Source organism: Silurus aristotelis (assembly GCF_946808225.1).
Source record: "Silurus aristotelis genome assembly, chromosome: 1".
NCBI classification, from domain to species: Eukaryota; Metazoa; Chordata; class Actinopteri; order Siluriformes; family Siluridae; genus Silurus; species Silurus aristotelis.
The window spans coordinates 27,575,590-27,599,456 of record NC_139574.1 but is presented as its reverse complement, the minus strand read 5'-3'; the positions used below and the strand labels follow the sequence as shown (position 1 = coordinate 27,599,456).

Sequence of the window (23,867 nt, the reverse complement as noted above, 5' to 3'; positions counted from 1 at the left end):
GTTACTATTTCTTCCATTTGTTCTAAAATCAAATCAGATAAAATGAATCTTTAAAAGGTTTTGCTTATGGATTTGCTATTTGTAAGCAGTAAACTATGCATGAACTCTCCTCCAAAGGGTAAAAGGGTATAAATAAAGGAGCTGGGGAACATTGTTTGATTTTATTTCTCTTTAGTGTCACTGAGATACACATGAACAAAAAAGTTTCAAGCTCCCAAATCAGCGAGTGTAGAAATAAGTAAGAATGCCGAGGAAGGTATTTGTGTTTTTAAGGAAAACACTGTTTTAAATTTTGTATTTTATTTTTACTTCAGTACCAAGCTAATATAATATTTACCTTTATAATGTTCATGAGAAAATGCTTTACTTTCAGAATATAATCATTAAAATGGGAGTGCGTTTTCACTTTCCATTCATGATTTTACAGTTTCTCAATTCTGAAACCCTGCAGTATGACGTTCAGAGTAAATAAATACTAGTCTATCTACATTTTGTGTATAAATATCAATTCATCTACTAACAATGTTGCACAAGCAGAATTAAATTCCAAAACAATATTTTGTTGAAATATTCACTAGTTCTATGGAAAAAAGCACCCCGTTTTGTATTGGAAGTAAAGTGCATTTCTCAATTGCTACAGTAATAATAATGGCTAATAAAACAAATCTGCTCAGGTCTCGCAGTAAAAACATCCTACAATGATTATGACATCACTTCTTTATGAGCCTCTCACAAGCATTGCACAAAGCATTATTTAAAAGACCTGATTATGTTCTATTAAACAGAATGCAGGGTTAAAGGAGGATTGTGATTTTACCACACATAAGGTTGTGAGAGTGTGATATGTGGGTTGTGGCAGCCCAGTGAAAACTCCTATGGTTATGGCATTTTCTTGCGAGTAGAAAGCCAAGAGAAGATTGAAATGAGTAAAACGATGTCCATATTCCTTTAGTGAACTGCACTGATCAGCCATAACACGAATCCCTCCTGCCCAATGGTATATAGGTGTCACCAAGTCTGCTCTGACCCTTCTGACTTTACAGGACCTTTGAAGGTTTACTGTTTTTTTTGGCACCATGAAATTAACAGCAGATCCTTCAAGTCTTTTAAGGTGTGAGGTGAAGCCTTTATGGATTAGACTTGTTTGTCCAGCACATCCTACAGATACTCGAATTGAATTGAGATCTGTGTCATTTGGAGACGACAACTTTGAACTCTTGTCATGTTCCTAACAGCATTCCTGAGCTGAATAAAGCCACTGCTATTAGAGAATAGTGTTTCTCTGAAGAGGTATACCTGGTGTGTTTGCCCATTTTTCTGCTTCTAACACATCAATTTCAAGAACTTGCTGCCGGATATATTCCACTCTTTGGCAGGTTATGAGTTATCAGTGCATTTTTTTTTTTTATAGCATACACAAAATCCCTAGTGCTGTTTAGCCAGCTGTATTTAAATATACACTATATGGGGAAAAAAAAGTATTGGGACACCTGACTTTTCCAGCCATATGTGGTTCTTCCTCAAATTGTTCCCTAAAAAATTGCACACAATTGTATAGCATACAGTAGCATTAACTGTATGTTGAATGAGGAGACCCAAACCTGCTCCAGCACGGCAATGCCTCTGTGCATGAAGCGAGCCCCTTGAAGACATGGTTTACAGGGTTCAGAGTGGAAGATCTTGAGTGGCCTGCTATAGATCTCACCCCTATTATACACCTTTGGGATGAATTGGAATGCTGACTGCACCCCCAGGCCCCCTCACCCTACATCAGTACCTAACTTTACTAACACACTTAAACTAAAGAATCTTCTACAAAATCTAGTGAAACATCTTCCCAGAAGAGTGGTTATTTTAAAAGCATGAGATCTAAATGTGGAATGGGATGTTCAAAAAGCACATACGAATCCTATGATCAGGTGTCCTCAAACATAGTCCCTATAGTGTAGAGAGGTACACAAACAAACTTCTTTGTGTTACACAACACTGGGGATTTTGCCATTTCATCAGAAGAATTGCATCTGCACCAAAATATAGTTCAACTGACTTTGTCGCCTTTTTTTTTTTTTACCCCTCAGCCCCTCTTCTGCCATAGCACTGCCTGCTGTGTTTCCCAGATTACCACACACACCTACCATGACCATTCATCAGCCTATGGATATAATGGAGTGAATACGAAATCTAGATTAACATATTTACATAATCACAAAAGCTCACAGCACGTTTTCATCCCCTCGTGTACTGCCACGTCACAGCAATAACCCGAAAGCGTCTAAACGTAGCGTTACAGTGACGGATGTGTGAGGAAGTGATGATGGAAATGTACAGCGGTACTTATTTTGATACACTCAGCAGTGTCTGATCGTCAAAATGTCTCATCAAGCAGGATGGTGTGGTTTTCTAGAAGGTAGTAAAAGTGCAATGAGGCAATGCGCTCAGACATGCTGCTCAGGCTGTAGGAAGGAGCCACTGCTGATCAGGTATTAAACATGGCTCTTGAGAATTAGATGCTACTTGCATGGCTTCCTGAGCCATAGCCCTTAAAATGAAAATAGAACCTTGTTTATTAGACCAAGCTAGATTTTGGGATGAAAATATTCCTGGGTTATTAGTTGCTTGTGCAGGTGGAGTTCACTTTAGGAGTAGTTTTCGCTATGGCCTCCGCTTTCAATCTTGCGTGCAGCCGGGCCCAGTTCCACTTTACACACACGCTGTGCAAATTTCAGCGAGCACAGGGTCTCTTCGGCATTCCTCTCCAGTGAAGAAATCTACGAAGAAAAAAACTGGTCAGCTAGGTGCATTAATCTAGAGGAATTATACCTAGTTATGCTGATAGAAGCATTTTTTTCTTACTTCCTGTTCGAAATAACTGATTTGTATAGCAATTAAATGTGTTGCTACAAATAAGTAAGTATAGTTCAGGTTTTATAGGGAAAAACCTGGATAATAGTGTAGACCTTTTATAATTTGATTTACTGAGGTACTGAATACAGACCTGCACTACCATGGCGGTTTTGTTCCCCTTGCCCAGTGAGTCCTGGAGCAGATATGTGAGGCGTGAGTTCCTGAAGGGGATGTGAGTCTGCCGGCCCCTCAGGGCCTGGATCACATCTCCCAGCGCCAACAACGAGCGATTAATGTTCTGGGCCTCTTTCAGCCGCTCGCCCTCTGCCCCTGACTTGGAGACACGTTCCGAACCAGCTAGGTCCACCAGATTCAGCTTACCTACAGCAGTGACCCACAGGAGATTTGGAAATAGAAGAAACTGAGAATGGTACAGATATTTAACAAAGAAACCTTGAGCTTAATCCCAGACTTAAAAGTGTCAAAGATGTCTTTAGTCATTTAGGTAATTTTTTAAAAAATGCGTTATGAAATAAAGCAACTAGAAGACTTCTGCTTTTGTTCTTGAGAAGACAGTGGTATGCAGGCTGCCTTATGAAAAGATATAGAACGTGTTGTGCAAGAAGTGCAAGTTTATCTTGTTTACTAACTCAGTTGTTACTTTTAGTCAATGCCCAGGTGAGGTTTTCTGTAAGAAGAACCATAAGAGGCTCTTCAGATAAAATGCACATTCTCTCTCAGTATATAATGTGAGTGCAGTTGAACTACTTCCTATTACATATATATTAAAATGAAGAACATACATGTACATGTACAACATGCATGTTGCAAAAGTATTCACTGTTTTGTGTTTTCTTCACATTTCCTAGTGGGAAAAGGTTAAATGGATTATATGCTGTACATCTGCTTAGCCCACAATACTTAAAAAATGTTTTTTAATAATAAAAATGTTAAAAAAGTATCCTTTCATTGCATCAGCGATTAGTTTTTGTGTAACTACTCACAGTCTTTAGTTGAAAGGCGTTGGACTGCAATTAAAGTGCCATGTGTTCTCGATATCAATACATTCTCACACAATTAGGATGTCCAACAAAAAACAGTGACTGGGTCATTATTTTATTATTATTTTATTATGGGCCATTCTGTGTTTATTTATACCATAATCCTGTCCTGATTAGGTTGAAGGTACTAATACAAATGTGGAAAGGCACTGTATCTGTGCATGTGTATATACTGTGTGTGTATATACTGTTTTTATACGTATAATATATTATATATACACCTGCTCATTCAAAGAGTTTTCTTTATTTTCATGACTATGAAAATTGTAGATTCACACTGAAGGCATCAAAACTATGAATTAACACATGCGGAATTATATACATAACAAAAAAGTGAACTGAAAATATGTCATATTGTAGGTTCTTCAAAGAGTGTGCAAAGCAGTAATCTAAGCAAAAGGTGGCTACTTTAAGAACCTACAATATGACATATTTTCAGTTGTTTCACACTTTTTTGTTATGTATAAAATTCCACATGTGTTAATTCATAGTTTTGATGCCTTCAGTGTGACTCTACAATTTTCATAGTCATGAAAATAAAGAAAACTCTTTGAATGAGAAGGTGTGTCCAAACTTTTGGTCTGTACTGTATGTATATATATACACACACAATATATGAACTCAAAGATCTAAGACTTTTTCTATGTACACAAAAGGCCTATTTCTCTCAGATATTGTTCACAAATCTGTGTAAATCTGTGTTAGTGAGCACTTCTCCTTTGCTGAGAGAATCATCCACCTCACAGGTGTGGCAGATCAGCATGCTGATTAGACAGCATGATTATTGCACAGGTGTGCTTTAGCCTGGCCACAATAAAAGACCGCTCTAAAATGTGCAGCTTTATCACACAACAATTCCACAGATGTCGGAAGTTTTTAGGGAGCGTGCGATTGGCATGCTGAACACAGGAATGTCCACCAGAGCTGCTGCCTGTGAATTGAATGTTCATTTCTCTACCATTTCTTCTCCAAACGCGTTTCAAAGAATTTGGCAGTACATCCAACCGGCCTCACAACCACAGACCACGTGTAACCACACTGGTTCCAGTTCCTCCAATATCCAACAACTCCACAATCAACAACCTAATCAACTCTATGCCAAGGAGGTGTGTTGCACTGCATGAGGCAAATGGTGGTCACACCAGATAATGACTGGTTTTCAACCCCCCGGACCCCCAATACAGTAAAACTGCACATTTTAGAGCGGTCTTTTATTGTGGCCAGGCTAAAGCACACCTGTGCAATAATCATGCTGTCTAATCAGCATGCTGATCTGCCACACCTGTGAGGTGGATGATTCTCTCAGCAAAGGAGAAGTGCTCACTAACACAGATTTACACAGATTTGTGAACAATAGTTGGGGGCAAAAACATAATTTTATAATTTATAAAAATTGTATAATTTGTTAATAATTTTGTTCAGTGTATGTGTGTATATATATATATATATAATGTATGTATGTGTGTATGTATGTCTTCTTTTTCTTCTTTCGGCTGCTCCCATTAGGGGTGGCCACAGCGGATCATCCGTCTCCATACCACCCTGTCCTCTACATCTGCCTCTTTCACACCAACTACCTGCATGTCTTCCCTCACCACATCCATGAACCTCCTCCTTGGCCTTCCTCTTTTCCTCCTACCTGGTGGCTCCATCTTCAGCATTTTTCTACCAATATAATTCATGTCCCTTCTCTGCACATGTCCAAACCATCTCAATCTCGCCTCCCTCACCTTGTCACCAAAACATCCTACATGTGCTGTCCCTCTAATAAACTCATTTCTAATCTTGTCCATCCTCGTCACTCCCAACGAAAACCTTAACATTTTCAGCTCTGCTACCTCCAGCTCCACCTCCTGTCTTTTACTCAATGCCACTGTCTCTAATCCATACAACATCGCAGGTCTCACCACAGTCCTATAAACTTTCCCTTTCATTCTTGCAGATACCCTACTATCACAAATCACTCCTGTCACTCTTCTCCACCCACTCCACCCTGCCTGCACTCTTTTCTTTACTTCTCTAACACACTCTCAATTACTTTGCACTGTTGACCCCAGGTACCTGAACTCCTCCACCTTCTCCACCTCTTCTCCCTGCAACTGCATCACTCCACTGCCCTCCCTCTCATTCACACACATGTATTCTGTCTTACTCCTACTGACTTTCATTCCCCTTCTCTCCAGCGCATATCTCCACCTCTCCAGGCTCTTCTCAACCTGCTCTCTACACTCACCACAAATCACAATATCATCTGCAAACATCATAGTCCAGGGAGACTCCTGTCTGACCTCGTCCGTCAACCTGTCCATCACCACTGCAAACAGGAAAGGGCTCAGGGCCGATCCTTGATGCAGTCCAACCTTCACCCTGAACCAGTCTGTCGTACCTACTGCACACTTCACTGCCGTCACACTGTCCTCATACATGTCCTGCACCACCCTCACATACTTCTCTGACACACCTGACTTCCTCATACATACCACAACTCCTCTCTCGGCACCCTGTCGTACGCTTTCTCTAAATCCACAAATACACAATGCAGCTCCTTCTGTCCTTCTCTATACTTCTCCATCAACATCCTCAAAGCAAATAAGGCATCTGTGGTGCTCTTCCTCGGCATAAAACCATACTGTTGCTCACAGATGGTCACCTCTTCTCTCAGCCTGGCTTCCACTACTCTTTCCCATAACTTCATGGTGTGACTGATCAACTTAATTCCCCTGTAGTTACTGCAGGTCTGCACATCTCCCTTATGCTTAAAGATCGGTACCAGCACACTCCTTCTCCATTCCTCAGGCATCCTCTCCCCTTCCAGAATCCTGTTAAACAATCTGGTTAAAAACTCCACTGCCATCTCTCCTAAACATCTCCACGCTTCTACCTGTATGTCATCTGGTCCAACCGACTTTCCATTCTTCATCCTCTTAATCGCTGCTCTCACTTCCTCCTTACTAATCCTATCTACATCCTGCTTCACCAACTCCACATCCTCCAACCTTCTCTCTCTCTGATTTTCCTCATTCATCAGCTGCTCAAAATACTCCCTCCATCTTCTCAACACACTCTCCTCATTAGTCAACACATTTCCCTCTCCATCCTTTATTGCTCTAACTTGCAGTACATCCTTCCCAGCTCGGTCCCTCTGCCTGGCCAATCGGTATAAATCCTTTTCTCCTTCCTTAGTGTCCAACCTCTTATACAGCTCCTCATATGCCTTTTCCTTGGCTTTCGCCACATCCCTTTTTACCTGCTGCCGCATCTCCTTGTACTCCTGCCTACTTTTCTCATCACTCTGTCGATCCCACTTCTGTTTTGCCAACCTCTTTCCCCTAATGCTCTCCTGCACTTCCTCATTCCACCACCACGTCTCCTTGTCTTGCTTTCTATTTCCAGATGTCACACCAAGTACTTTTCTAGCTGCCTCCCTCATCACTCCTGCAGTAGTTGCCCAATCATCCGGCACCTCTTCACCACCACCAAGCCCCTGTCTGACCTCTTCCCTGAACCTCACACTACACTCTTCCTCCTTCAGTTTCCACCATCTTATTCTTCTTTCAATCCTTACTTTCCTCCTCTTCTTCTTCGCCTCCAAAACCATCCTACAGACCACCATCCGATGCTGTCTAGCTACACTGTCCCCCGCCCAACACCTTACAGTCTCCAATCTCCTTCAGGTTGCATCTCCTACACAGAACATAATCCACCTGTGTGCACCTTCCTCCACTCTTATACGTCACCCTATGATCCTCCTTCTTCTTAAAATGCGTGTTCACCACTGCCATTTCCATCCTTTTAGCAAAATCTACCACCATCTGCCCTTCCACATTCCTCTCCTTAAAACCATACCTACCCATCACCTCCTCATCACCTCTGTTCCCTTCACCTACATGCCCATTAAAGTCTGCCCCAATCACCAATCGTTCTTTCCTAGGTACACCATCTACCACTTCATCTAATTCACTCCAGAATCTTTCCTTCTCCTCCATCCCACAGCCAACTTGTGGAGCATAGGCACTGATGACATTTATCATCATCCCTTCAACCTCCACCTTCACGATCATCACCCTATCAGAAACTCTCTTCACCTCCACTACACTCTTACTGTACTCTTCCTTCAGAATCACCCCTACACCATTTCTCTTTCCATCCACACCATGATAAAACAGTTTAAACCCACCTCCAATGTTCCTGGCCTTACTCCCTTTCCACTTGGTCTCCTGAACACACAGCATATCTACCTTTCTCCTCTCCATCATATCAGCTATCTCTCTCCCTTTACCCGTCATAGTACCAACATTTAAAGTACCAACCCGAACCTCTACTCTCCTACACTGCTCCTTTTTCTGCCGTCTCTGTAGACGTCTTCCTCCTCTCCTTCTCCTTCTTCGGCCAACAGTAGCCCAATTTCCACCGGTACCCTGTCGGCTAACGATACCTGTGGCGGTCGTTGTTAACCCGGGCCTCGACCAATCTGGTATGAAATTCTCATTTGTGATCCGCATATTTGATTTGGCACATGTTTTACGCTGGATGCCCTTCCTAACGCAACCCTCCCCATTTACCCGGGCTTGGGACCGGCACGAAGAGTGCATTTGCTTGTGCCCCCCTAATGGCTGGGTTATATGTGTGTATGTATGTATGCACATATATTATATATGTATGTATGTATGTATGTATGTTTGTATGTATGTATGCACATATATTATATATGTATGTATGCATATAAAAGCTAACCAGTGGTTTTGGTGCCGGTGGCGAGGTCTGTTCCCTGCACTGTGATGGTGAGCAGAGCGTGTGAACGAGAGCTATGCTGGTTCATTTGTGTTCCGAAGGTGATCCTGTTCCTCCGTGCTGTTGCCAGAATCTGGAGGAACACACAATTTACAAGCAATGCAGAAACATAATGTTTATGCTATCAGGGTTATTGACTGAATCTACAATGAGAGACTTACTTTTTTGATATGCTGGAAGTTTTTGACTTCTTTGATCCTGAGACCGGGTACATGTAGCTGACCTGTGCCATCAGGGTTGATTTTGATGTCCAGCTTCTCCCCATCTTTACTCAACAGATCTCTGATATGTATGGGGAAAAGACAATAGTTTATGTACTGTATATAATCTTTATCTAGATGTAGATTTAAATCTGTTCCAGCTTGCCATCCAGACTTTTTTTTTATTAATAGACATGAAATTATACCTGAGAACCTCGTTGTAGATTTCCACTGAACTGACAGTAATCGTGTAGGTCCACATGTCTTTCCTTTCTTCAATCTCATTGAAGAGGTGTTTCAGGGCTCGCTGGTTGATGCCCGGGTTCTCCACAGGACCCTATACAGTTTGACAGCTTATCATTTCTGTTCTCTCATGTCTGTGTGTATAAATCTTCTTATATGCATATATCCATATAGAAAAAAAAAAAAGATGTCTTAAATAAGCATTACTGACTCATTAATGGCTGTTTTAAATAAGGGCAAAAGTTTTTACCCCCTATTAATTTTCTAATGTAAAATATATCTTTATAATCATAAATCTCACATAATGAAAATTTACAGATAAGTGAAGATTGATTTTCTTTGTATAGTTTAAAGAAAAAGTGGTGCATGTCCTCGCACTGTGGTATGTAAAAAAAATGGTCTAATAAAATGTAATGCATTTTTGTTCAAATAATGAAGAAGGACATCAAATGATTTGACAGGTTTGTCTTTTTCTGTGCAACCTGTTTTTATTATGCAGGAACTCCATTTGTTTGGTCCTTTGTGGCAAAGCTTAAACCTAATAAAACCACAATTATACAGCATTTTAATAAATAAAGTGACATGGCCACACATACTCTGTGTTCTCACTGAATCATGAGAAAATGATCCTGAATTCTTTAGGTCACTGTACCTCCATGGTGTAGGTCTTCCCTGAGCCTGTCTGTCCATAAGCAAAGATGCAGACATGATATCCATCAATACAGGAGGTGATCAGGGGCTCGATTTCTTGGAACACCTAAGAGTTGGACATTGGACAGATTAAGACATTGATTATTTGCAGGTTTACAAAATGGCATCACATTTTACTTTCTTACTACTTACTCATAGTTCAGTTTGCTCACATCACTCATTATTAGTCTGACTCTGTTCTAAGATTATAAGCACTCCAGTGGCCATCCTGAAATAAAACCTGATAAGTTGTAACAGTTGTAACAGATAACAGTGTTTCTAGTTCCTCTATCTCAATTTTAGTTTATTTTTATGTACTTATCAACTTTGCCTGGTTTTGACCTTTATTTTTTGGTTTATCTAAATGTGACTTCTGTTAAACATATCACAATGACACGTATTGGCGACGGTGACTAAGAGCTCATGGGTTCCTGCTTCAATCATGCGCTTTAATCCTGATCTCTGATTATTTACTGTATGTGTAAATATTTTGCTTGGAACAGATATTTTGCTTGTAACCCTGTACCTATATGGGTTTTCTCTCAGTTGTCTGGTTTCATCTCAACTCCTTAAAACATTCTCTAAAAGAACAGATGCCAGATTACATTAATGAGTAACTACTAGTGAGAATAAGTGAGTAAATATCTGTACATAGTGCCATTAAATAGACTATTTTAGAATTTGAAATATATTTGAAATAGAGGTCCGAAAAAGAGTGTAAATATTAACATAATAAAGTGCCTCCTGACTATAAACAAGGTACAAATTTACACCTCACTCGACTTCTATTGTCTTTGATTCCCATGTATTACATTACTATTATATACTACTTCAAATACGGAAAGCCTCTGTGATACACTATATTTACAAAAGTTTGTGGACACCTGACCACAAGAAAACAATGTGGAGGCGATGAAGACCACCCCTCCTCCCAGTGACCAGGTGCTCTGTCTATCCACAGCTGAAGTGAGGAAAACTCTATGCAGAGTTACCCAAACAGAAGTCTGCTGGACTGGACAACATTCCTGGCAAAGTGCTCAGAGAATGTGCAGGACAGCTAGCGGATGTCTTTACTGACATCCTTAACATCTCCCTGAGCAGCAACGTTGTTCCTAACGTTGCTTAAGACAACGACCGTCGTCCCTGTGCCGACGAAGTCTACAGTCTACTGCCTCAATAACTATCGTCCTGTTGCACTTACACCCGTTTTAATGAAGTGCTTCGAAAGGCTTGTCATGAGGCACATCAAGACCCAGCTTCCACATTCACTGGACCCAATGCAGTTGCCCCATGCATGGCGGAGGATGCCCTGTCTACGACCCTCCATCTGGTCCTCACCCACCTGGACAATAAGGACACTTACGTACGAATGCTGTTCATAGACTCCAGTTTAGCATTCAACACAATCATCCCTCAGCACCTGATTGAGAATCTAAACCTTCTGGTCTGACATCTCTTTCTGCAACTGGATCCTGGACTTTCTGACTGGGGGACCCTCAGGGCTGTGTGCTCAGCCCAGTGCTGTTCACTTTGCTGACTCATGACTGTGTAGCAATGCACAGCTCGAACCACATTGTCAAGTTCGCAGATGACACGACCGTGGTGGGTTTCATCAGCAAGAACGACGAGTCAGCATACAGAGAGGAGGTGAAATAGTTAACAGCCTGGTGTGGCGTCAACAACCTGTCTCTGAACATTGACAAAACTAAAGAGATGATTGTTGACTTCAGGAGAGCACAGAGTGCCGATTCTCCACTGATCATCCATGGATCTTCCATGGAGAGAAATTTCTTGGTGTACATCTGCCGGGGAACGTCACCTGGTCACTCAACACCAGCTTGATTTCCAAGAAAGCACAGCAGCGTTTCTACTTCCTGAGAAGGCTAAGGAAATCTCATCTCCTTCCCCTCATCCTGACCACGTTCTACAGATGGACCATTGAGAGCATCCTGAGTAGCTGCATCACTGCCTGGTTTGGGAACTGCACCATCTCGGATCGCAAGACCCTACAGAGGATAGTGAGGACAGCTGAGATAATTATCAGACTCTCTGTCCCCTCCATCACAGACATTTACACCACACACTGCATCCGCAAAACCAACAGCATTGTGGATGACGCCACACACCCCTCATACACACTCTTCACCCTCCTGCCATCAGGGAAGCAGTTCCGAAGCATTCGGGCCGCCACATCCAGATTGTGCAACAGTTTTCTCCCCTGAGGCCATCAGGCTTCTCAACACACAGACCTGAACCGAAACTGAAATTCACACACACACACACAGACACACGGACGGACGGACGGACGGACGGACGGACACACGGACACACGGACGGACGGACGGACTCACACACACACACACACACACACACACACACACACACACACACACACACACACACACACACACACACACACACACACACACACACACACACACACACACACACACACACACACTCACTCACTCACTCACTCACTCACTCACTCACTCAACTGTGTGTTACTGAACTGTACAACCGGAACTCAACACACACTCATTACTCATCTCGATCCATTTCACCACCAGTTATTATCTATTTATATTTTATCATATTATACTGTTTACATGCTGTTTTTGCACCTCTCAACTGCGGCTACTGCTGTTTTTGCACTGGAATGTGTTTGTTTACAAATTCTATCTTGTTTATAGTCCTTCTTGTTTATAGTCTTTTATAGTCCACAATACAATAGGTTACTGGTCGCCGCTATTTTGTGTTTTGTGTATCTGTCCCACACTGTCTTGTGTTGTCTGTCTGCACTGTTTGCAGCAGGTCGCACACGATGCATTTTATGTGGCAAGGACACTTAGTTCTGTGTTCTGTTATGTAGCTTTATGTTGTGCATTGTAGCTCTATGTTGTTTAATGTAACACCAGGGTTCTAGAGGCACGTTGTCTCATTTCACTGTGTACCGCATCAGCTATATATAGTCAAAATGACAATAAAAGCTTATTGAATCTCATATGTGCTTTTTAAACATTAGCTGTTATAATAAACTCCATTCTTGTCCACTAAATTTTGAAATATGGTTATGGACATTATGTGCTCATTTTGCCACAAGGGTGTTTGTAATATCAGGTACTGATGTGCATTTGTATGCATTTCAATTTCATTACTAAGGTATTAAATTGAGGTCAGAGCTCTATAGCAGGCCACTGAACATCTTCATGATGCTGGGGTTGCACAGAGGCATTATCATGCTGAAACAGGTTTGGGTCTTTTAGTGCAGGTGAAGGGAAAATGTAATGCTACTGTATTCAAAGACATCAAATACAATTAAATGCCTTCAACTTCATGGTAACAGTTTGGGGGGGGGGGGGGGGGGGGAAGACAAATAAGCCTGGAAAATCAAGTATCCACATATAGTCTACTTCATGAGCTAAAAATCAACATTACACTTCTGCGCACACATTTATAAACAGCATAAAAATAAAAACAGTCACTGAGTGCTTAAAATGTTTAAAACAAGCAAAAGTACCTCCTCTTGAGTAGCCTGAGGATGAAAGACTTTGTCCAGCTCAAAGTACTTTGTTTTGCCTTTACTCAGGACATTGAGAGCAGATTCGTTGTGTGGGTCCGTAGTCACAGCGACAGCCTGGCATTCATCATGCTGGTCCTCTTTCAGGACAGGTTTCACACGACACAGGACACGGATGTTACCTGGTGGAAGAGAAACATAACCTGGTGGTTTCTTCAAAATTGACATCGAATGGGCTTTGGTTCAGTGTGTAAGCATAGAGAATATGATAGGTATTAGATAGTATTAGAAACACAGGCTACCTTTTAGCTCTACCAGCTGCTCATGGTATTTCCTTCGAAGGGCAACCTCTTTTCTGTACTTCTCCAGAAGGTCCTTGTTGGCCTCAGACATTTCGTTTATTGCTGCTGAAATCTGTGAAGGGATCACAGTAAAAAAAGGAAATAAACACATTTATCCTACTTAACTAGCCAGTTACAGCAGTCAAACATCTGCTAAGACCACATGTTTATAATACCTAACAGCTGGTTTGGTGTGTTTCTCATTTATCATTGTGTGATCACTGGTGATCTTTACTGCTACTTACTACTCACCTGTAATCTATGTCTATATCTATACATTAGGAGCTTTCCTCCTTCTTTAGTGTAATGTGTAACCTTCTATGCCGTGTATAACAACAGGAAGGGAAATAGAAATGAGCATTTACCATGCAAATAAACTGCTTTTTTTTTTCTTCGCTATAAAACTTTTATTTCAATTATGAAATTTGAATTGCAGTTTAATTTCATTGTCTATACGTGTTTTTTTTTTCCCACCCACAGTTTTTACAGAGGTGTTTTCCTCTGCGCCTCATTATTATTCTCATTGCATCTTTTTATCAGCTGTGTACTGTATACAGTACACCCCTGTGTTTATCCTGAAATCAAAACTAATGAATTTTGAGCCCGATGACTCGTTTCTGCAATGGAACATCTTGTTTCCTCAGCAGGATTTACTTGAGTTGCCAGTTTCTCTGTCTGCATGATAACTAATTTATGTTTAACTGTACTATTTACTGTATAGTCAAGCTGGAAAAGCACTTTCAGACTTTAGCTATTTCACATATTCAGAATGTCACTAAGATTTTTAAATATGCAAAATATATTCTGTATAATTAAAAGCTCCATTAATTGCATGAGTCAGCTTCAGCATTGATTTTTCTCCAATGAAAAAGCAGTCCAGACTCTGGTGATATAATTTAATCATATTTGGGTTTTATTGTACATATAATTTTTGCTTGCCTGTTTCTTGGCCTCTTTGACGGCTGATCCATAAAAGTCAGCAAAATTGCGGACCTGACTGCGCAGACTGGCATAATCTGTCTTCATAGAGCGTAGGGTGGGTGGGAGAGCACTCAGACGCTGCTGTAGGGCTGATGATCCACACACACACACACACACACACACACACACACACACACACACACACACACACAATGTGAGATCATTACAGCCATGAGATCAGTGGAGTCCTGGCATGGAGAAAGTTGGGGGTGAAGTACTTTGGTAGGGAATAGTATTAATGCTGACTCACTCAGGAACTGATCCTGCAGGCTCTGAAACTGCTCCTGGGAACAGTTTGCAGCCGCTTTCACAGCTTCATCTTTTTTTTCCTCTAGATGCTCGATCTCCTTTATTAGCTCTGCCTGCAGTGTCCCAATCTCTCTCTCATATGCAGCAATCTGGGGGGGAACAGAGAACAGTCTCCATTGATATTACTATTACTTTGGACATTAAGCCCTCAGCATTGTGGTTGAACACAAACATCCTTCACAAACATCTGTCATCTTGAAAAAGGCACACGACCCGTCTGTGTAAAACTTTGGATCCCAGTTTAGCCCTGTGTACTGGTCAGTGCTGCACTGTCACTCTGATATTATTCTTATTTGTACTGTGTTGTTTTGTTTGTCACTTTATGTAGTCCTGTGTGCTTATGTTCTCATTTGTTTTGTGTCCTATGTAAATGTATTTTTTATGTGACACATTAGTCCCATTGGAGGAATGTTTTTTTGTTTAACTGTGTTCTGTACCAACTACAGTATATGGCTGAAATGACAATAAAAGCCACTTGACTTGAATTTCTGTTTAATCAAATATTAAATCAAGCTCAAGTGGATCTTTAGTGTCAAGCTATAAACTGATACCTTATGCTGAAGATTGCAGCTGACTTCATCGGAGCGCCTGATTTTCTCTTCCAGCTGTTTGCATCGTTCTTTCTGAGTGGACAACCTCTGTTTCAGATGCTCGTTTTTCTGCCTGGCCTCAGTGAGCTGCCTCAGTGTTGAAGGCGACTCCACTTCTACCGTCTGAGTGACATACTGTTAGAAAACAAATGAAAATGAATATTTGTTGACATGAGTCCTACAATCATGCATCTGTTTGCTTTTCTTGGTAATACATAAAGACTATAACTTTTTTTTTACATTTACATGGTGCACCACAATAAAATATAAAATGAACTATTTATTATAGATATAGTGATAGCAAGCATACATTTATGAATTTGAATTATATTCTGTTTTCCAATTGCTCTCTAAAAAGTCACATAAGGAGCAACCTTTCTACCAACATGACCCCTTAACCTTCATGTTAATTAGTACATGTTTTAGCTCAGTTATGCATATTTTGCATCAACTGCAGTGAATAGAAAATGGAAACATTTAGAATAGAATAGAACAGAACAGAATAGCTTAGCCTTTATTTGTTAAATATATATTACAGCATGGTGAAATTCGTTCTTCGCATATCCCAGCTTGCTCAGAGGCTGGGGTCAGAGTGCAGGGTCGCACAGAGGGTTAAGGGCCTCGCTTGACCCAAGAGTGGCAGCTTGGCGATACCGGGGCTTGAACCCCGGACCTTCCGATCAGTAACCCAGCACCTTAACCACTGAGCTACCACTCCACCATATTTTGATTATTATAAGGGTGAAGTATATCAGACTAAATCTGTAGTTTTTCTATATAGTTTTGCATGAAATCCTTCAAAAGACATATATGTATTTATAACTATGGGAAGTGTCATGTGCTCTCACTTTTACTAAAGGCTCCTTGCTACGTTCCTTGTCCAGCTCAAGCTGAAGCTCTTTCACTCTCTCGTCTCGTCTCCGGAGCTCCTCTCCCCTTCTCCACTGTTCCTGCTCGCTCTGGCGCTCCAGGCTTGAAAGCTGCTCAACCCTCTGCTGCAGAGTGCTTTCCAGCTGCACTACACGACTGCGCAGGTTCTCGTTCTCCTGTGCAGACAAAGCAAAGTGTGTCAATAGTTATGCTGCAGCAAACAGATCCTAGAACCACACTGTACATTTTTTCTGTCTGAAATTACTGCTTTCCCCATGGTGATGCCTCTTGAACCGTGTCAATGCAAGTGATTGCATATTGCATGCCCACTTGTGCTTGCAGCTTTATTTTACCATATACATGATATCATTCCAGATACTCACTTATGCTTATATGTTATTGGCTCTGACTTACAGTGGCCTACATCTCACTTGCTCATCTCTGCATCTAGTTCAAATATGATACATTTATATAAAAGATTTGGGTCAGAATATTCCTTAATTTACATCTATTTAATAATGGTTCTGTGGGTTGCCAAAGACAACACAGGAAGAAGAACAACAAAAAGAAGAACAAGAAGAACATCTAAACATCTGTCTATACCCCTAATAATAAAAATACATATATCTTCATATACAGCGTGTTTAGGTTGAGCATCACACTAAGTCCGGACTACATACTTGCTATGCAGAAGATTATAAAGACGTTAAACAGATTCAGTAAGTCTCACCTTCATGAGTAGTGAGCTGGACTGGGATGGGATAATGGACAACTGTTGGAGGAGACCCTGAGTCACTGACAGGCTCTGTTTCAGACTCTCGTTCTCAGCTGACAAACACAACAAGCGTTTTTCCGAATCTGTTTCTCCCTAAAAACAAACCAAACCACAAAAACCCCAGAACAAATCCTGTGAATCATTTTAATTATTTATCTTTCTTTGAATAATTTCAATAATTGTGCAGCCTGATTTCCCACTTAATCACTGTTATCCTTCAGAGAAGGTGCAGCAGGGAAGAGTACTTACAGATGCAATGCGGAGCCTGGACAGTTCTTCTTCTCGCTCCTCGATGCAGCTCTTCAACTCATCAATCTACAGAGGAGAAAGAACATCAGCTCTGGGAGATCTTTGGGCTAAAAAGATTCAAAGAGCATGTGTGTGTACAAAAAAAAAAAAAAAAAAGCCGAATGAATCAGGATGGATGGTATTTAGTATTTTGTTTTTTTTTTGCTACTATAAAAAGCGATGGAGTTCTACCTGCTATTAGAAGGCTTGGATGCTGATGCATGCTGGGAAGGATGATGGCTTGGAAATGGGATGTGTGACAGATGGGTAAAAATGATGGGACAGAGAAAGTGAGTGTGAAAGAGATAGAAAGAGAGAATGTTTGTGTGTATAGCAGAATTACTTGCTGTTGGAAGGCTTGTACTTTGGAATGCCGTTCTTGCTCTCTCTGTTCCAGCTGTGAGTGGAGGAGACGCAGCTCGCCTCGCAGCAGACTCCTCTCCCCCTGCAGGCCGCACAGAGACTGCACCAGCTTATGCAGGCCTGGAGAACCTGCTTCTCACACACACACACACACACACACACACACACACACACACACACACACACACACACACACACACACACACACACACACACACACACACACACACACACACACACACACACACACACACATTGTTCAGGGTCATGGTGCAGCCTACCCCAGGAACACAGTGTGTAAGGCACGAGGAAATACCTCCTGCTTCCTGGATGGGTGCCACTGCAGGGTACCATGCACACACTTACATACAAATCAGAAAGAGCAGGCACTGACTATGCCTATATATATCATGACCCAACAACAACCTAAATACATGTGAAGGCTACCACGTGCCCACTGTTGTAAGTGGTCTAAGAGAAGCTGAAACCGTCATAATTTATTTAACCAGTAAGTTTGCATGTGATGTGACCAACCCCGGACAATTTCTCACACATTTGTTGGTGTTAATTCCGTCTGAAAGATCTAATTCATTTATGTGTCATTTCCTCTGGGGGTGTCAAAATTCTGCAGTTAGAGAGATACACTTTATCGTCTGTTAGAGCTTAAAAAAAATGGGAATGCAAATGGGTCTTGAAATGTTTAGCGGTTATTTTAGAATCTTTGCTACAATGCGTCACAAACAATTCATTCCCTGCTCTGGCTTAGGTTGAGTGCCTCTTTGCATTTCAGCAAAAACTCTTTCCAGATACTGACTAAGCAGATGGACCTTTTCCAACCTAGGGCCTTAATACCACAATATACTTTATAGGTCTTTCAGAAAAATTCACAGATAAAAGCTTTATACAGGAGGAACGAGCTGAAAAAAGCATTGGTTAAATAAGAGCTAGGGAGTAATATGTGACTGGGTCTGACTGCTAGGATGCCACAAAATATAGTAGTCTGTCACATTCCAACATGCAAATCCAGTCTATGCATCGGATGTTCAGGGAAAAGAGGTTAGTGTGAGTATTTGGCATTGCTTATTTGCAATTCTGAAGCACAGGGGGGTGGTACATGTAGTAACTGAATGTAGGGCTTACATGAGTCAATCAGCTATGTTGATAACTTTAATACTTTAGTTGTTATTCTTTGAAATATTACATGAAAAACTGGTAAACTGGAAAATACTTACACTATATGGACAAAAATATTACTATTTATATTACTAGTCCTCCTCACCCTACATCAGTACTTGTGTTTACTAATGCCCTTGTGTCTGAAAGAGCAAAATTTCCACAAACACATTCTAAAATCTAATGAAACATCTTCCAAGAGGAACGGAGGTTATTATGACAGCAAATGGGGACGAAATGTGAATGGGATGTTTAAACAGCACATATATTATGTTCAGTGGTCCACAAATCCTTTGTCCATATAGTATAGCATTCAAAACTCTGCAGCCTTTCATTCACCTACATCATCATCATCATATTGAATTTCTAGTACTCTTATTACAACTGCACTGGCCCTGAATAATACAAAGCTCCAATATTTGCGCCTCTATCAGTCCACATGTACTTGTAGATCCTTATCCACTGGCCACTGCTACATTTTGGTTAACCCTGATTCCTCCTGAAATCAACAATTAAACATTGTACAATTTCACATTATATCCAAATTAAAACTTCACTGCAACATTCTATTTGTATTTGTTTTATGCGTATTTATGCTCATAGGTAAACCTTATTAATTTAATGTCTTGTGTTGTTACGTTGTTTGGGCATGGCTGTAGCTTAAGAGTGTCAAGTGCAAAACCATTATTATTATTATTATTGTTATTATTATTATTATTAGTAGTAGTAGTAGTTTTGTGGTAACCAGTGTCATATGATGTAAAAGTATATAAATCTCACTGTAATAGGCTTGTTTAAATAATAACAGACCACCCTCTGCAACATTTTTGGGAAAATGAGATGTGCACTACTGACCAGAATACTAGATGCATATTCATTGTTTGCTATTAACTATAACAATAATTATCTTATGATAATTGTGATTATTATGATGTTGGACCATATTGAGGCCATGAACAGATAAGGGTATAGCCACATTATGAAATTTGCCACTCCCCAGCTAAATCAATGGGTCAAATTTGGCCACCCTTCTGTAAAAAGTCAATGACCCTGATACTCCTTATAAGCTTCTTTGAGTTACTAAAAATGATACATAAATACCGTACATTTTCATAACTCAATTCTGATATTGGCTCTTAGAAAACAATCCTTTTAAATTACTCGCCTTTGCTCCTCCAAGGTTCTTCCATCTCCCATCCCCCATTCACCTTCTACTGTCAATACAACAACCCCCTCCCTGGTCCCATCATTTTTAGTGTGGTGAACCAATACTCATTAAAGCTCCACCCAGACAGCAGCTGTTAATATGTAAAAGCCAGATAATTAAAACAGGTGAACAGAATTGATTATCTTAAAAAAATCATTACGTGTGACCAGTTTCTCCAAAGTCCAGTCAGGCATGTTAAATATTAAATGAGTAAATGCTGAATTCTGACATGCCTTTGATTATAATAGGTGTGCCTTAAATCTTTAGTTAAAGAATGTTTATGATTGAAAATGTATTATAAGCACCACCTGTTCTGTCTGAAGAAAAAAATAAAAATAAAGAAAAAAAATGAAAGAAAGTCAAGCAGATGTCCCTTACTCTCATTATCAGGAGAAGGGGTCTGCTGCTGAGCAATGGCCTCCTCCAGGCTGTGGATGACGCTGCCCTTGTCACGGAGGCGCTGCCGATAGGAGCTGCGCAAGGCTTTCATCTTTCGCCGGTGCTGCACACGGTGCCTGCGCAGCTGCAAGCGATACTGCTCGGCCTGCTGTTGCAGCTGTTGCAGATGTGAGTATTGCTCCAGAAAGCTCAGTAGATGAGACATCACTGCCACCAAAGGAGACTCAAACACCTGCAGATCAACATTTCAGACCCTGCAGCTCTTATACAACATTTTTATTTTCTATATTGCCTATTATTTACCCCAAATTCCAGCAATTCCAGCTGAAATGGCCTTGAGGTATGGCTCTTTACCTTTTCACCTGTCTCAGTATGGACACTGGAAACTCTTCTCTTTTCAGTTTCCTCTTTAAAAGACAGGAAGGCTGCCAAAGGTGTCTTCGGGACCGAGTAACTGTCATCAATGTCGCCATCTTCATCACTGTTAGATAGTTCATCGCTGTCACTGCTGCTGCTGCTGCTGCTGACTGCGATATAACATGACCATTAGAATTACACAAAGATGAATTGTATTTTTTGATCATCAAAACAATGAAGGCACAAGAATAACACATTTAGTTTTATGGTACCAGTACAAATCAGTGAGTATCGGCCAATATACTGTATATACCCATCGTTTATGCTTTTAAACACTTAAAAGATAACCACAGTTTTAAATTCATTACAAAAAGACACAACCTTCACTTCTGTAATGAAAAATAAAAAGGCAATTATGCAATTGTGGATCATTTTATGTAAAGTGCACATAACATTTGAATAAAAATATTCCAAGAACATATGCAAGTAAGTTAATTTGTATGTAAATGTTTACAGTTCCAAAATAATCATTTGCAAATCCTTTGCGTGTGATACAGCATTTAATTATATCCCTTTTTTTTTTTGGATATCCGAGCCACCACATTTCACTGGATTTGGATCAGTACCATCTCTAATTATAATACTTACTTGAATCACTAAATCTGTCACACTGCCTTTTTCCCAACCTGGGGGTGTGGCCACCTTTTCTCCTGCTCTCTGTTTCCATGGAAACATGGCCAGGCTCCTATAGTAGAGAAGCATTTGTGACAAGAATGTGATGTAAAAGTCAAACTCCTTTGAGTAGACTCGTTGAGTAATACTGTATTGGCTTGAGAAACGTACATCTGATCCATGTCTGTCCTAGAGCCATCAAGAGCTTGTTTTCAAGCCTTGCCAAATGAAATGTTTGGCATTACCTTAGTCAAGATCTATCTTTTTTATGAATGATAGAAGCAGCTAGATCAGGAGGTCAGATCCAATCAGATCCAATCACTGGTGTTAACCAATCAGACATTTAAAAATTGGATCATTGTTATTAGATAAACTTCCTGCTTGGTTGAAATGAAAATATCGGTCCCAATGGTACTTTTAATTCCAATAATACAGTATTACTATAAAATGTTATATGGACTAAGTAGCAGTATATGGAGATTGTAAGAGTGTTGTGTTTAGATTTACCTCTGTGGTCTCTCCACATGCTCCTTTAAGTGCAGTCTCCTCTTCCTTCTTAAAAACAGTGTAGAAGATGTAGACCAGCAGAGAATAGAAGGCATACATCTTCCTGCTGGTACACTTTACTCAGTGTAACACACACAGTGGAAAACACACTGTAGCATCTTTAGAACATCCCCCACTCTGTTTGCACTGCAACACGCACACAAAAGAGCAACACCAGACTAAACATATTTGCAGCCTACAGAAATCATATCCATGTTATATTTGCATCGCCTGCAGGACAAAAGAAGAGCAGATCAATCCATTCTCCTGGAAAAGACATAGATGTCCTCGATGACGCCGCCGATTTAGGCGTGAAGCTGGGCTTCTGTTTTCTCAGGATACAGAGGACATTTCATTGCTGTTCTTTGTCCTTGCAGTGGAATGCATTGTTTAGTGCTTTCAGGTTGCCTGCAGTCTTACCCATAGATCAAGCAGCACAAGCAGCAGCATTCTCCTCTCCCTCTACACTGGCCCAGATTGCAGCTCAATGTGGTGCTGATGAGCAGACCTTTTCCACCTCTCTAGTTTTTTTTCTACTCCTCCCCTCTTTCTCCTACGCGGACACCCTGTCCCTCTCTACTTTCCCCCTCCCTTGCTGGAGCCAGCTGCAGAAAGTGTACTCGGTGCAGTTCTGCAGAGAAAGAGAGTATTGACTGCATGCAGTCAGGGTCTCTGTACTAATACAATGGTGGGGTTTTCAATAGGAATGGTTCCCGAGTGATGCATTTGACAAATTCTTTATTCCATAAGTAAGGAATAAAACGCAATGGGACATGCAGGATGCATTTCAGTATCAGAATCAGGTTTATTGGCCAAGTGTGTTGACACACACAAGGAATTTGGTTCCAGCTGTGGGTGACTCTCAAACTAATAACACTATACATTTAGCTTAGGCTTTATGAGAGAATACAGACAACACGAGACAATACAAATTAAATAAGAACACAATATACAGAGTGTATGACAGTGTGAGAGTGCACGATATTGCAAATAGCAGTATTGTACATTATATCAGATAAAGAGGTTACCTTAGGACTTTTGTACAATCTACAGCAGCAATAGTTTGTGTAACATATGGGGATGAAGTGATGAGTGACTGTTCTTACAATGTAGAATTTATAGATTTGAAGCAGGGCACATAATTAAACAATTACATATTTTTATAAATGTATAGTTGAAATCTAATTTTGCGGAATGTCCACAAGACAAGTTAGTTCCATTTATCAGTTTTATGTCATGTAACTTGTAAACAGCATTTACCTGACCAGCCTGTTTCCAGTTCTCTCATGCGTTCCAGAAAAAAAACCTGAAATTGCAAACACTTCAGTCCAGAAGATTGTTCCTTGGCAGAAAATGTGAAGATGGAGTTTTATCCCTGACTGTTTCTAAACAACGACACTGGAGATTCCTTCCTTAAGACTCCTCCCATGTAGAAAACTATACAACATTAACAAATAATATACTTAAAAAAATGTTTTATTTTTATTAACTAACATTCCTTAATTATAAGGTTTTGCCAGATAAGTCATTGCAAATAAGTTGTTACCACAGAAAACAATTATCAACCTGTGATATTACTTACAGGCGGAACTTCTTTTAGGATTTTCTGAAGAAAATAACTAAAGGATGAACTTCCAATACACTGAT

General features: G+C 40.5%; 1 protein-coding gene across 3 annotated transcripts; it reads right to left on the bottom strand.

Annotated features, from left to right (window-relative positions):
• Positions 1 to 146: 146 nt before the first annotated feature.
• On the bottom strand, positions 147 to 23,550 carry LOC310733219 (kinesin-like protein KIFC3). Of its 3 annotated transcripts, none has more exons than XM_083554270.1 (20): positions 23,481 to 23,550; positions 22,182 to 22,367; positions 21,647 to 21,747; positions 21,000 to 21,165; positions 20,625 to 20,877; positions 17,847 to 17,998; positions 17,465 to 17,530; positions 17,171 to 17,308; positions 16,419 to 16,616; positions 15,532 to 15,705; positions 14,922 to 15,069; positions 14,630 to 14,760; positions 13,652 to 13,763; positions 13,350 to 13,531; positions 9,792 to 9,896; positions 9,103 to 9,233; positions 8,858 to 8,978; positions 8,640 to 8,769; positions 2,996 to 3,225; positions 147 to 2,768 (listed from the first exon to the last, which is right to left on the bottom strand). In XM_083554270.1, exons 2-20 carry the CDS (start codon positions 22,278 to 22,280, stop codon positions 2,637 to 2,639), a joined length of 2,769 nt encoding a protein of 922 aa, XP_083410396.1. In that variant the 5' UTR covers positions 22,281 to 22,367; positions 23,481 to 23,550; the 3' UTR covers positions 147 to 2,636. The 3 variants fall into 3 exon arrangements, with proteins under 3 accessions (XP_083410396.1, XP_083410395.1, XP_083410397.1); XM_083554269.1 differs by lacking the exon at positions 23,481 to 23,550 and adding an exon at positions 22,641 to 22,755; XM_083554271.1 differs by lacking the exon at positions 23,481 to 23,550 and having other exon boundaries at positions 17,847 to 17,995; positions 22,182 to 22,896.
• Between the last annotated feature and the right edge of the window lie 317 nt (positions 23,551 to 23,867).

Coding starts and splice junctions, on each gene's coding strand:
- LOC310733219 (XM_083554270.1), bottom strand. CDS start 22,280: ATGTATGCCTTCTATTCTCTGCTGGTCTACATCTTCTACACTGTTTTT. Junction 9,234..9,791: donor GGAAGACCTACACCATGGAG/GTACAGTGACCT, acceptor CAAACTGTATAG/GGTCCTGTGGAGAACCCGGG. Junction 3,226..8,639: donor CACCGGCACCAAAACCACTG/GTTAGCTTTTAT, acceptor TCACTGCTGTAG/GTAAGCTGAATCTGGTGGAC.